The sequence below is a fragment of the Alosa pseudoharengus genome, unplaced genomic scaffold (genome assembly GCF_046254945.1).
Source record: "Alosa pseudoharengus isolate Yale_2024_CS ecotype anadromous, Long Island Sound unplaced genomic scaffold, YU_APseudo_1.1 YU_APseudo_1.1_scf_16, whole genome shotgun sequence".
NCBI classification, from domain to species: Eukaryota; Metazoa; Chordata; class Actinopteri; order Clupeiformes; family Clupeidae; genus Alosa; species Alosa pseudoharengus.
Window position 1 is genome coordinate 25196159 of NW_027468630.1, and position 14632 is coordinate 25210790.

The window sequence follows — 14632 nt, forward strand, 5'->3', positions numbered from 1 at the left end:
TTCTTTATGTTAGTTATAGAAAAAGACCAGTAGAGTTTTGGAGTTTGGGTTGTATCTTGTTATGCTTAGAGATGAGCGTTTCTTGGTGTTTTATGCCCCCAACGTTGTCTTCAAGGCAGCGCTGCCTGGAAGGCACTAGGGTTAGCCATGGATTAGAGGTTGGGGTTAGGTTTAGGATTAGGTGCCTTTAAGTCAGTGGTGGCAGCGCTGCCTGGAAGACGACGTTGGGGGCATAAAACACTATCGAGCGAGATGAGCCATGCTTTGTTACCACAATGTGTGCGTTGTGTATTAAGCATGCAAGATATCAGTAGATTTATATTACATGTTTCTAACTGCAATGAATGCTTCTGAATATTGTGGCACAACTTATTCAAAATGATTCATTGTTTCATCTAAAAATGTTGCTATTTATCTTCTCAACATTGATGCTGTAATATGAATTGTAGCATCTACATGCCTATTCTCTGTACATACCTCAACCTGTATAACACAATACTGTCAAATGGTGTGTATATTTCATGTTAACTTAATTTAAACAATTTCAATCGAATTAGCTCAAATTGTTCAAATTCGGTCATCACGGCATATATTAATTTTGTAAACTGAAATTGAAATGCTGCATTAATTATAGACATGTCATTTATGTGTATATTAAAATTAAGTAAATCCAATGGTTTATATTTTTTCAGTGTAACTGATATACTGTAGCTGATCAGTGTACCTTGTACCATGGCAATGTGCATTTTCTAAATACCCTTTCATTTAATTTTAGAATGGCTCAATAGTTATGTTTTACATGCTTATAGAAAGCAGTCATGTAGGTCCATTAATTATGCCGGTGTGCCTGCGTGTGGGAGCGTGGTCGTGAGGTAGCCACCTGTGGCCTGGCCTGGGCATCTGTTGCGTTTCATTAAAACGCTCTTAGAGAGCCGGGGAGTTCTCGCCTCCGACGGGGTGCCGTCTCACTCATCCCGCTCTGCCCTCTCCTCTCGGGGCATCTCCCGCGGCGACATGGTGACTGGGACAGCTGCTGCCGAGTAGAGGCGCGCCTCGGCGCTGCCGCTTCACCACCGGTTGGACACGTGTCAAGAGCAGACTGCTGAGCCAAAGGAGACGCAGCCGAGCCAAACGGGAAGTTACTGGCACTCTGAGGAATCAGAAGACTCAAGGCAGCTTTAGCAAACATTACAAGGGTTGTTGTTCCGGCTGTAAATCTCTCTCTCTCTCTCTCTCTCTCTCTCTCTCTCTCTCTCTCTCTCTCTTTCTCTCACCCTCTCTCACCCTCTCTCTTTCCCTCTTTCTTTCTGTCCCTCTATTGTCCCCTTTCTGTCTTCTGTCTTTTCATCCTACTCTGTCCTCTCTCTCTGTCCTGTCTTCCCTTCAATAGGAAGACGGTGGACAGCCTCGGCCACCAGAGGATGACCATGCAGCGGGAGAAGGGCCGACGGCAGGCTATACGCGGGCCGGCCTTCATGTTCAACGCCCGCGGCACGAGCCTGACCTCGGAGGAGGAGCGCTTCCTGGACGCCGCCGAGTACGGCAACATCCCTGTGGTGCGCAAGATGCTCGAGGAGTCGGAGACGCTCAACGTCAACTGCGTGGACTACATGGGCCAGAACGGCCTGCAACTCGCCGTGGGTAACGAGCACCTGGAGGTTACGGAGCTTCTCCTGCGGAGGGACAACCTGGCACGCATCGGCGACGCCCTGCTGCTGGCCATCAGCAAGGGCTACGTGCGCATTGTGGAGGCCATCTTGGCTCACCCGTCGTTCGTGAGCGGCGAGCGGCTGACACAGAGCCCGTGCGAGTTGCTGGACGACGACTTCTACTCGTACGACGAGGACGGCACGCGCTTCTCGCCGGATATCACGCCCATCATCCTGGCGGCGCACTGCACCAAGTACGAGGTGGTGCACATGCTGCTGCTGAAGGGCGCGCGCATCGAGCGCCCGCACGACTACTTCTGCAAGTGCAACGACTGCATGGAGAAGCAGCGCAAGGACGCGTTTAGCCACTCCCGCTCGCGCATCAACGCCTACCGCGGACTGGCCAGCCCCGCGTACCTCTCGCTCTCCAGCGAGGACCCCGTGCTCACCGCGCTCGAGCTCAGCAACGAACTGTCCAAGCTAGCCAACATCGAGAAGGAGTTTAAGGTAGGACACTGAGGTCACTTCTGACATGACAGTGCCATGGTCATAGTGTAATTCCACCATACATATCGCTGTATGTTGTATGGGTGATGAGCAGGTCATGAGCAACAGCACATTGGTACTTTGTAATCCTGAAGGGTCCTTAGGTTTGGGTTAGGAATATGAAGAATTTGTTTCCAAAAGGCCATATCTCCATTTTTGAAAACATTAATAAATCTTGTTATTTAATTGTGTACTTCAGGTAATATCAGTAATTGCAGTTGTGTTGTTTTGATTGAGTGAAGATAAATCAAATAACAATAACACAATTACTGTTCCACTGAAATTACCTGGAAAATGAAAAAAAAAAAGAGAAAATGCATTGAAATGGAGGATATAGCATTGGAACCAAACTCTCATATGTAATTAGATCAGTTTCCTGTAACTCTTTGGTAGCTATTTGTGTGAAGATCTATTTCCTGTAACACACTGGTATTCAGCGAGTGATGCTATACATAAACATGTCATTGCATTGTAACTATGGCACTGTAATATGAAGTGCTAGCGACATTTTATAAGCTGCTGCTGCTGCTACTTTGACTATGGCTGGCCTTATGTAATTTTCTGCTTATTTTGATCACCACACATTCATTTGTTTCGATATATTACATTATTTTGCTCATGGATTACTTTGAGTTATTTTTGCCACAGCATGACTGAATATCATATGCATTCCCTGAAGTATCAGGCATCTTTGATGGTTGCTTATATCTGAGAGTGGCTTAACGGTTTATTTCTTTTTTTCTTTTCTGTTCTTGATTTAAACTCTGTTTTTATCTCATGTGGTATCTACCCTATATGTGTGTTTACATGTGTGTCTGTGTGCCGTTGCTGCCACCAGGATAAAAAGAGCCATAAAAAAGAGACTACGCAGCACAATTGCTTCTCCCTGGTAAATATGCCTACCTCCATAAATTCATTATTGTTGACTAGAATGTGCCTCTTATGCGCAATACTTGTTAATTATCTTTTCACTCCAAGGTCAATGTTGCCGTGTCTTTAAGAATCTCTGCCATGTGGGGAATCATACGGTTGTCACTGCTTAATTTAGGGCCACCAAGATGAACATTTAAAGATATCATCTCACATATACAGTAAATGGGCATTTTGACTTGTTGTCACTGTCACTGCTATTGTTTTTTGTGTTGTCGTTGTTGTTGTTGTTGTTACTTCTGAGGATTATCTGCACCTGCTCTTGTCCTTCTAGTGTGTTTCTCATTGTTTAAGTCCAGTGGAACCATTGTTGTGAAAAACGAAATGCATTTCAATAAGCACTGTCAGAGCATGACTCTAGATTTATGGCTAACTGGAGATGCAGAGGTCCTCACAGTGTAATGGTGTCGTAAATCACTGTTGTGTCGCTGGACCTGTGCTCTGCTTTGGTTATGCCAGTTGGCTATTTCTGCTAAATGTTTATATCTGTAAAAAAAAATACCCCAGACACCGTGGTCTATTTCATCTGTCTTAATCTTTTCAAAGTCAATGAAGGTTATCAGCTGTTGCCAAATAATATTTTCCCTCTGTTGGCCGATGACATAATTGAAATAGACATGCTTAATGGTTCTACCCAGTAGCGTTTCACAGACCACAAAACTAAGTCCTGGAATAATCTAAGAGAGCGATCTTCATGTTCACATGAAGGCTGTATTGCATGAGGTGGCGTGGTCATATTTTTCCTCGCCCGATCTCTGATGAATTGTCGCTGAAACGCCTGAACTCCTCTGTCTCAGCGTCTAATGGGTGTCGTGACCTTCTGTGGGAGCTGAGAGGTTCGGTACAGACTCAGCAGTGTATAAGGTTGCACAGGGGAGAGCGGTTTAATCTACTGCACTGTTAGATAATGCTGATTTAAACAGTCTTGAGGCTAATTTTTGTTTCACTTCTTTTTGTCCATTCTGTTGCTTCATGCCAGTCCCTGATTTTTCTGTGTACCAAAATGGCCCCAGCTGTGGCGCAACTGCCTGGGGCACCTGCACCGTACGCCGGCGACCCGGGTTCGATTCCTGCCCCGTGGTCCTTTCCGGATCCCACCCCTGCTCTCTCTCCCATTCGCTTCCTGTCACTCTCCACTGTCACTATCATTAAAGGCCAAAAAAATACACTTTAAAAAAAAAGTGTGTGCCAAAGGCTTAAACTATAAACCTTAAACAAACACTAAATGTACTGTCTTCAAACTATTTGTTAACCATTTACTTAATTCAGTTCAGTTCCGTTTAGTTCAGTTAGGCAATGCCATAGTGAGCCATATGCCTGCATGGAGAAGGTGTCCTTCTTAATTGCTGAAGTTAGTGAATGTGCCCTTATTTACATACGTTGCGTTGATAGCGCTATCTGTCTGGAAGAGTAATTACGCTTATCTTCGACTGTGACGGCGCTCGTGGCCATTTTTTAAGTTGGCTGTTTATAAGGTGGAAATTACTGCAGTGCAGCATCTTCAAAGCTCAGGCACTGACTCATGGAGTTTTTAATTAATTTTGGTAAACATACAGACCAACGTGCATCTCCCAACATAAATGGGGTTTAGTGGATTTCCACAGAACTGTCTGTGAGTTTTATCTTCAAAGGCCGCAGTCGAACGTGGGCCATGGAGCTGCTCATACGTCAGGCCGAGTCTCCTTTTTAGTTAAACTAGTAGCAAGAAAATGAGTTTCATTGTTCATACAATAGCTGTCATCAGCCTAACCCTGTGCTTCTTTGTCATTTTAATCGGTCTTTTTTCCAGAGGTTTTAATCAATTGTGTATTGTTGATGTGTTTCTCTCCCCTGCAGAATGACTATCGGAAGCTGTCCATGCAGTGCAAGGACTTTGTAGTGGGCGTCCTGGACCTGTGCCGAGACACGGAGGAAGTGGAGGCCATCCTGAACGGCGACATCAGCGCCGAGCTGGAGGAGGGGCAGAAGCACCGCACGCTCCTCAGCCGCGTGAAGCTGGCCATCAAGTACGAGGTCAAGAAGGCAAGTGCTCCCGAGTGGCCGGCCGCTTGCTGTTGGTGCTGAGAAACCCTCTCGCGCTCCGCCTCGCGCCTCTGTAGAAAAGATTAAACTCCCGAGATGATATTTCTGATTTATTTAAGATTTAAGTTGCTCTCTCAATACTGGGGAACACCGAGCTATTTGTTAAGTGATTGGAGAGTGTGTGTTTGAGTGATTCGTTGCAATTTGCTACATGTGTTCTGGACAACACAGACCATTACTGCGTGCCTGACGGTACTGTATGGTCTGTGATTCTGGCGAAAGATTTTAGCTCACCATCCAATTACAGATCTTAGATGCCTCTCTGCTGTGCTGTTGAAGCAAGCTGTTGATGGACAGGACATGTGTTTGGCTCTGTCCAAGACACTTTGTCTGCTGCCCATTTACAGAGCACCGCGCACAGACAGACATAGGAATCTCCCTGAGCATGCACACAGAAAGAACAGCTACAGAATTGTGAGAAGCACTTCACTGAACTTGAAAGGTGAACCAGGTTGCAATCATGGACAGCACCTTCAACAGAAACAAGACCCATTGTCCATGTTATGTAGTCAAGCATGTGTACAGTGTGTCCAACAGTAGTTTCCTCACCCCTCTCTACTCATTCAGGCAGAGTGATTTCTGCTCAGTCAGTCCCTCACTCACTCACTCACTCACTCACACAGATTCAGGCAGCCCAAGGTTATTAGGCAACACAATGTTAATCAAGCTAACAGCAAAAATGCAGATGATAAAAGGTTAAAATGACCTGCCATATGCTGATGTAAAGCACTTGTTGTAAAGTGCAATTTAAAAATGGATTTCCTGTGTCCCTCCGTGGCCTGACTCTACTGTAGTTGTGAGGACGGGGGGTTGTTGTGTGACATGAAAGACATGATCCAGGAAGTGAGTGGGAACATTATGCTAATTGATTCAGGCAGAAACACACTGCCACACTGATGCACCTGCTAGGCCAGTATTCAGGTGCACCAACTCCACATATCCTGAACAGTTTTTGATGTGGAAGTGAAGTGCATACAACTCAGTGCTTGAAACTAAATTAATTTCAATCAGATGGTTTTGCAAGGTGCTACACATATCTGATATTTGATTCCTGGGAAACACACACACACACACACACACACTATATACAATGATATATACCTCCTATGTACGGCAAGTTTTTGTAGAAATATTTTTTAACCATGATAAATTGCATCTACAGATATTTTACAGTCCCAGCAAATGTACCTGCAGAGTCCACACAGGACCTGAGTGAGTAGGGCACTCTCGCCACCCACACCCCCATAACCAGCCATTATATATCAAGTCCCTGTGTGTGGTGTGTTGATGGAGCCCTCTGGTAGCCCGTGGCTGCAGTGCGAGCCCTTTGTGAGTGTGCTGCGGGGGTGCTGGCTGTGTGGCGGAGCCTCTGAGGCTTTCTGCTTCATCAGCAGTGGGGCTGGCTCCTGCAGCCACCCTTCACACTCTAACGAGTAGCACATGGAGTGGAACTATGAGCCCTGGACACACACACTCACACGCACGCACAGAGACGCACGCACGCGCACACACACACGCACGCACGCACGCACACACACACACACACACACAGACGCACACACCCACACACACACATGCGCACACACACACACACACACACACACACACACACACAAACACACAGAGGCAAACACGCACGCACACACCAGCTTTACGTATCCCACCCCCACCCTAATCTGCTACTGCATTTATTTTCAAACGTGCTCTGCACACACACACACACACACACACACACACACACACACACACACACACACACACACACACACACACACACACAAACACACACACACACACACACACACACACACAGGGGGGATGCTCAGTCATCATGGGAACTGCATCCAAAATTAGTATATCACGTCTCCGCAGATGGATGTGCTTACAAATGAGTCTCATTTCCATGAGGGCTACGTTTAGGCAAAAGGTGTGTAATAAAAAAAAAAGAATAATTTTCTCATTTTCTACAGCAGCTGTATGAATCTTTAAAGGGAACTCAGGAGCCTAACTCAGAATTGACGAAGCTAGCTCATAGCTATTTCATCTAAATGTAGCCCAGATCACACATCAACCTGCTTTCGCCCCTGTGGGATTTCAGTGTGCTTTGTGAAAAAAAAGCAGTTCCCCATTAAAGTTCTACAGAATGGACTTGCAATTGGGATGCATGCAGCCTCTACCTGCGTCGTGTGGGACTTTCTCAGTGTGGTGAAATTGGCTTGTGTGATTTTCTGATGCGGTGCTATTGTTAAGCACTTTGGATAGCCTGTCAGTGTGATGTGGCGAAAAGTAACTCTAATGGATGTCTCTCAGTGGATGGAAAGATAGAGCCGGCCCAGGGGAGGTTAGATTCGCACAAACACACACTCATAAATACACACATGCACATGAACACACACAGACACACACACACATACCCAGAATGATGGAGAGGGGGAGAGGAGAGAGAGGGATATATAGAGAGAGATAGACACAGAGAGATAGAGAGAGAGGGAGAGAGAGAGAGAGACAATAACCCTGGTGTGTCCCCAGCAAACGTTCCTGAGGCAGTGGACACGTCTTCTGCCTGTGTGTGCCGATGATGTGTGATGATCATCCGCACAGGAAGGCTTTAGTGGATTACGCCTTGGGGCGTCCAGTCCTCTCATGAAAGTGTTTATAAATAACACAAAACACCAGGGATAATAACGTTCATTTTCCCAGTGTGACGTCTGGACAGCACTGGATTTATTTTGTCCCTGGAGTACTGATCTCCACAGAGCTTGGGACCTGCCGTTAACATGGGACCAGTGTCAACCAAGAGTTCTAGAGATGGTGTATGCACTTCTTAAGGCTTCTGTAAACTGCTGTTGTCTAATGTCTTGTCATGTCCTGTCATGTCTGCCATGTGAAAGGATTTAGCACTTCCTTAAAATATTTTCTGGTCATTCCTCAGTTTTGTCAGGATGCCACAACCTTCAAACATATATGCTAAGCACGTCTATTCCCTTTCCTGTAACTGGTAATAATGTCTGTCTCTATCAGACTCATAATTCAAGGCCTCTGCGTTGTATGGATAATTAGACGTCCCTGTTCGCATTGCCGGTCCCCGCTTGTCATCCGTGAGACGTAGCAGCCTATGTAGGACAGCCATGAAATTAACACCTTTTGGTCCCCAAGGCCTGCTGCTAATTAGCCTACTTCAAACAGGAGCACTGAGGACCCTTGAGCCTTTTTTCCGACTGGCCACTGACACAGATACCTCATGTCCCTCATGGTCCATCTGAGCACATGTTGAATTCAATTCAGTTGTCTCATGACAGGCTACTGTGTTCTTTTGGTCCATCTCTCATTTAAAACCTTCTCAGTGCCTTCTCATACTCTCAACAATTTGTCGTTGTTGAGATGGTTTGCTTGTTTTTTAATGTTCGAGCTGAATAAACAGTAAAAAGCCTTGTAGTATCCAGTAGCCAAAGCCAATGTCATTTTACTCAGGGAGAGCATCCCCCCTTATTGCAGTGCACCTTGTTCTCCTCATCCAAGTCCTGTGAATAATCTGAGCCCATTACTCTCCGTTAATTCTCACGGTCCCTTCACTCCAACAGGAAGGGCCCTGTGGCGGCATAATGGAACGATTCCATTAGTTTAGCCAGCGTATGCCCGCTCACCTGGCCAGCCTAATGCATTCGTCCCTGATCTGATCACCGCGTTTAATATGATTACTCTCGGCTCCTTCTTCTCATTCTCACTCTCCACACCAACTTAACATGCAAATCAGCCGACGAGCCGCCACATACCACCACCACCTATAGGTACGGATTAACAGGGACAACAGCACGGCTGTTTATTTTTATTTCATCACTACCACACCACATGCGCACTCACGCGCGCGTGCACACACACATACACACACACACACACACACACACACACACACACACACACACTCCACACCCTCTTCTGACTCAAGTGTCCTTGTCTCCCACCCCAGCCTACAGTAGTGGATTAATGAGGACAACAGGATGGCTGTCTGTGCTTATTGCTTTTCTTTCCTCACCCCCTGTGTCTGTCTCTCCTGTCTCCTGCAGTTTGTGGCCCATCCTAACTGCCAGCAGCAGCTGCTGACGATCTGGTACGAGAACCTGTCGGGCCTGCGTGAGCAGACCATCGTCGTCAAGTGCCTGGTGGTGCTGGTGGTGGCGCTGGGCCTCCCGCTGCTCGCCGTCGGCTACTGGTTCGCCCCGTGCAGCAAGGTAAGGCCGGCCGCCTCGCGTTTCTCATTGGTCCTTTAAATCCCAAGCAACCCGACCGCATTGCCTCTCATTGGTCCGTTCACTTTTGTGTTTTGTCTGCATCGCTTTCCATTGGTCCGTAACCCCGAGTGGCTCGGCCGTTTCACTTCTGATTGGTCCATTAGTCCCGAGAGGCTTGTTTGCCTGGCTTGTTTTTGGTGCGTAATCCCGAGTGGTTGGTGTGGTTAGTATTGCAGGCACGTGTGCATCTGCGGCGTGAGCTGAGGCTCCACGTCTGAGAAAAGAACAGCGGAAGCCCCAGATGAATGAAACGAGGATGAATGCAGCTGTGAAGTGTGTGATGTGTACACAGCTGCGCAAACAAATTTATGAGCCAAATAAACATTCAGCTGCTGTAAGCATAATGTGTAAAAGGTTGAAAGCTTTCCCCCATTAAAACAGATCACAGCCGCCACTTGCACTAGGAGTGCCTGTGTTAAAATGCCTGTGAGGGTTTTGGGGGAGGGGGAGGCAAGGTGTGCTTCAATAAACACAGCACAGCAAAGAAGGAGTGGGTGAGGAGGATACCTGTGTGTGTGTGTGTGTGTGTGTGTGTGTGTGTGTGTGTGTGTGTGTGTGTGTGTGTGTGTGTGTGTGTGTGAGAGAGAGAGAGAGATTGTGCATGTGTTTGGTCTATTTGTGTGAGCATGTGTGTGTGGGGCAGTGTGGGATGGGAAGGTCAGCACTGCCCATACAGAGATAAACAACCTACAGTAATGCATCGGATTAGAGAAACATGGCGCGTGCACTCCTGTACTGTAATTGAGCTGTCTGAATCCTGGCCAGCCGAGGGAGTTTCTTCGCTGTTTAAGGGTCCACTCAGTTCCACGTGTACTCAGTGTTAGCTTATGTGGTGATATCAGTTTGTCATGACACACAGATCTCACTCTCATTCTCTCTCTATCTCTTTCTATATCCCTCTCTCTCTCCTTCTCTCCCTCTCTCTCTCCATCTCATTTCACTATCTTGGCATACACCATCCCTCTTGTAATGCTAAAAAAAACTTTAGATAAAATGCATATTTAGGCCTACTAACCTTTTCAAAATGGAATATATCCGTCTACCAGTACCACCACGACCCGAAAGCCAATACCTGCTCATCTGATTGATGCTACGTTCACCTGCACATCAGAGTGATGCTACGTTCACTTGCGCATCTGCACTTTAACACTTAAGTATCTTGGAGAAGCCAGGCATTCGCAGTATTGATCTGAGTTGGCGTGATGCCCTGTGCCTGCGCCTGTGCCTGTGCCCGGGGCTATTCGTTGTCAGGTTACTGCTTTGGCCGCCATCAGCAGCGAGTTAATAAGCTATCCCTTGAAGTGCCTATGGTGTTTGGCACTCTGAAGATAGAGGTTCGGGGGCCCTTGGCTCAAAGACTTGTTCCTAGAGCAAGCTATTGCTGTTTTATCAGAGAGCGATTGAGCCAGACATTTTTCTGTATGATAAAGAAACATAAGTCCCTTTCGGACCAAGTACTTACAGGAACTTAGTTATATGAACAGTGCACGTCTAAATGAATTCTACTAACTACTTTCCCCCAAAACCAGTTTTTCATTTGCATTCGGAAAAAATGAGCTGGTAGGAGGGCGTAAAGAGTGGCGGAAGCACGACGACAGTGTTTATAGCGTCACTTGCTTCAGGGTTTATAATAGGCACCCACTCGCCTCGCCAAATGCAAGTAAATTAGCCTACATATTTCAATTATTTGAATGACCCTCACTGTCTACTGTCACTTTAAGCAAATCCTGAGGCTCAACACGTTTAGCTTTTTTTGCTGTGAAAAACAGCTGTATTGATTTATTCCGGAGAGCTCAACAATGTTTGATTTTATTGTCACCGAAGTAATAAATAACATATGGTATTTTAGTGGAATTGTTGCCGTGTCATAGTAGGCTAAGTTACAGGTTATGAACATAGTGTCATCTAAGTGTTCTGACTAGCAGTAGGCTATTGCACTAAATTGGAGAAACGAGGGGTTAAACTGTCCTTTGTCCTAAAGTGTGTGCAATTATGTCTGATATTTTGGGAGATTCGTAAATGTAATGGAACTTATTTGGTTCCACAACAGTTCTGATACATCATGCTGTGTACCTCATATTGGAAACTAATTAAGAATTTACACAGAGCAGAAGAGGTATATATATATAATGCATGTTGAATTATCTAGAAGAAGTAAAAGATTAATTAAAAAGGCAAAATTGCAGAGCAGGTCTGAAATATCAGAAGAGTGGAAAACTGCAGGAGAAATATTATTCATCATGAAATTACACACACACTGCATTACAGCACTAAAATGAAGATACACACATCACATATGCACACAAGATCACATATGCAGAGCTAATTAAAATATACAAAGGATGAGAAAACACTGATTTAGTTTCACCATGTGATGCTTTTGAGCTGGCAATTGTTCCTTAAATGCAAAACAATTTGAGAAGACCACTTAAGATGGATAGAGCTATGATTACAGATTCATTAATCAGTCAATGAATGAGTACAACAACCTTACATGACACCGAACAATTTTTGGTTTGTGAGTTTATATTGGCCTTTCTTTATTTTTATTTTTATTTTTTCTCCAGTCTTTCAAAGTAGTCTTACATGTTATGTTTTTGAGGTGAGCATAAAAATGCAATCAAAGCCTAAGTCGATGGCTTTCCCCACTTTCACTGAATAAGCCAGTGAGGCATCACAGATGTTTAACAAACTAACAGTCTTGAATTGTCTATGGAACAAACGCAGTCATACATGCTGAACTTATATACATGAGCAGAAAGGAAAAATAATGCAGTAGAGCTTATGAAATGAATGAATCATCTGATCGTGAAGCACTGACTGAGTTGAAATGAATGAATCAACTGATCCTGAAGCACAGAGTTAAAAGAACATTTGATGTTTGACAGTGTGCAGAAAAAAGTCTTGTTTGATACTCTGAAGGTGACCTAAGCACAATGTGGCCACAAATGTATATCCACCAGATACCCCCTCCCTCAATACATTTTGTAATGAAAAGGATGCGCAACATTCTGAGTTTGTGCAGGACAACAGTGGGGCTAGAAATGAACTTTTTCCAGTGAAATGTTCCAAATGACAATGTGACACACATTCTCCGGATTCTGATAAGGCCGTTGTAAAACCATTCAGATCAGCTTATTGTCATAAGGCTGAAAATTAGGGGCATAATTCAGTATTGTCTGCTGTAACCCAGGCTGTCAACACTGCAGGAGCTCTTAGGCAGATACCATTTAATTGTGCAGACATGCTGACAGCACCATCATATGCTTCCCCAGGCAATTTCCTCTACACATAGCAGATGTTTACATGCCAAAGTGTTATTTGACTTCATACAGACATACTGTATATACATACAAAGAGTACTGTACATTAAGTGTGCGCACCTGCACATAGTGTCCACACATACATATACAGTACTGTCTACACACATATACAGCACAGTAGCCTACACAAGGCTAGGCTACTGTGTCCTCACTGTGTCCCTGCAGACAGTGTGTGTGTCTGTGTGTGTGTGTGTGTGTGTACTATAGGCTACTGTGTCCTCACTCTTCCTCTACTAACGAATAAGTCTCTCTCATTCCCACTACAAATGTCATTAACCTGCGGCGGGCCTCTGCCGTCCCTACACTCAGAAATCAAACATTCTCATTAAAAGCTGTTATTGTTTTGTTTTTACCCTACTCTCCTCCTCTCTCTCCATCCCGCTAGCTAGGAAAGGTGCTCCGTAGTCCCTTCAAACTCATTAAAACCTGTTATTGTTATTGTTTGTGGCTCTCCCTCATCTCCCTCTAGCTGGGGAAGGTTCTCCGCAGTCCCTTCATGAAGTTTGTGGCACATGCCGCTTCCTTCATCTTCTTCCTGGGCCTGCTGGTGTTCAACGCCTCCGACCGCTTCGACGGCATCACCACGCTGCCTAACGTGACTGTCACCGACCACCCGCTGCAGATCTATCGGGTCAAGACCACACGTTTCACTTCTACCGAAATTCTCATCATGGTGTGGGTGGCAGGTGAGGTTTCTGCTGATTTGCTATCATCCATTATTCAGCACTCATTAACACTATTGTAGTGCTCATCAGCAGTGTCAAGAGTGAGGCAGAGAAATGCCTTGGGCCCAAATCAATTAGGCTGAATTACTCATTTGGATTTCATTTAGGAGCATACATTCAAATTGAACCCCACTTCGGCACAGACCGAACACATAGCTGATACAGCCTGTACTGCCCACAATTCTCAGACCTGTCTTATATAGTTTCACGAGTTTACACTCCAAATTCACCAGAACAGAAGTGAGCAGAAAGTAAGTAAGTATGTAAGTTTTTTTTATATAGCACATTTTCTATGCACAGAGTGCAACCCAAAGCACAATTCTACACACAAAGAGTGTTTGGCGAGTCTCTATATAGGATCATGAACATACCTGTCAACATTTAGCTTCCTAAAAACAGGAGATCTTTTTTTAATTTGACAACAGCTAGTTCTGGAGTAGGCTATTCAACTAGCCCGCATGCTTGCGAGACTCATTGGCACTCGCTTCCTTATTTGGGTTTTGGGTTGCCAGGTTTTAGCCTATGACAAAACAGTTGAAATTGAAAGTAATTGATCATGTATGTGTAAGTGTATTTCATACACAATCTGGCAACCTGGGAGATGTTAGACTAACAGAAAAAATAAATGGATCAATGATTTTAAAATGAAGTTTGATGGCCATGCAAATTACAGGAGTTTTCTGGGAGAAATAACAAAACGGGAGGGTGCCGGGAGATGACCTTGAAGTGCTACGTAGGGACCGTGCAACATTACACCCCATACACCCCAGTGTCTAACCAAGGAGGACAGGAGGTGTAAGGGGAAGTGATGCCCGAGCTTGCAGGTTGCTGGAAATAAGGTCCCTGGCAGAGTTTGATGCTAGAGGCGTAACCAATTCCGTCACACTCTTCCTGAACTTCTATTTTAGGACATTTATTTAATGATAAATCTGCTTCTTTTAGTTGTTAGGGTTACGTAATTTATAAAGATCACTAACAACTACAAATCAATTCAAATGTACAACAAAAGCAAAAAGTAATTATTACACAATGTTGTCACAATTTTTAAAAATGAACCTACAGATTCTTCTTAAATAGCATGTGGCTGT

General features: G+C 45.0%; 1 protein-coding gene across 1 annotated transcript in view; it reads left to right on the forward strand.

The window, feature by feature from the left end:
- The window catches only part of trpc3 (transient receptor potential cation channel, subfamily C, member 3), a 38348-nt gene that overhangs the window by 13507 nt on the left and 10209 nt on the right, over positions 1-14632 (forward strand). Inside the window, exons 2-5 of the mRNA XM_076287543.1 lie at positions 1391-2156; positions 4962-5147; positions 9272-9436; positions 13289-13505. Coding sequence (XP_076143658.1) covers positions 1391-2156; positions 4962-5147; positions 9272-9436; positions 13289-13505 — 1334 coding nt within the window. The remainder of the gene's footprint in view (positions 1-1390; positions 2157-4961; positions 5148-9271; positions 9437-13288; positions 13506-14632) is intronic.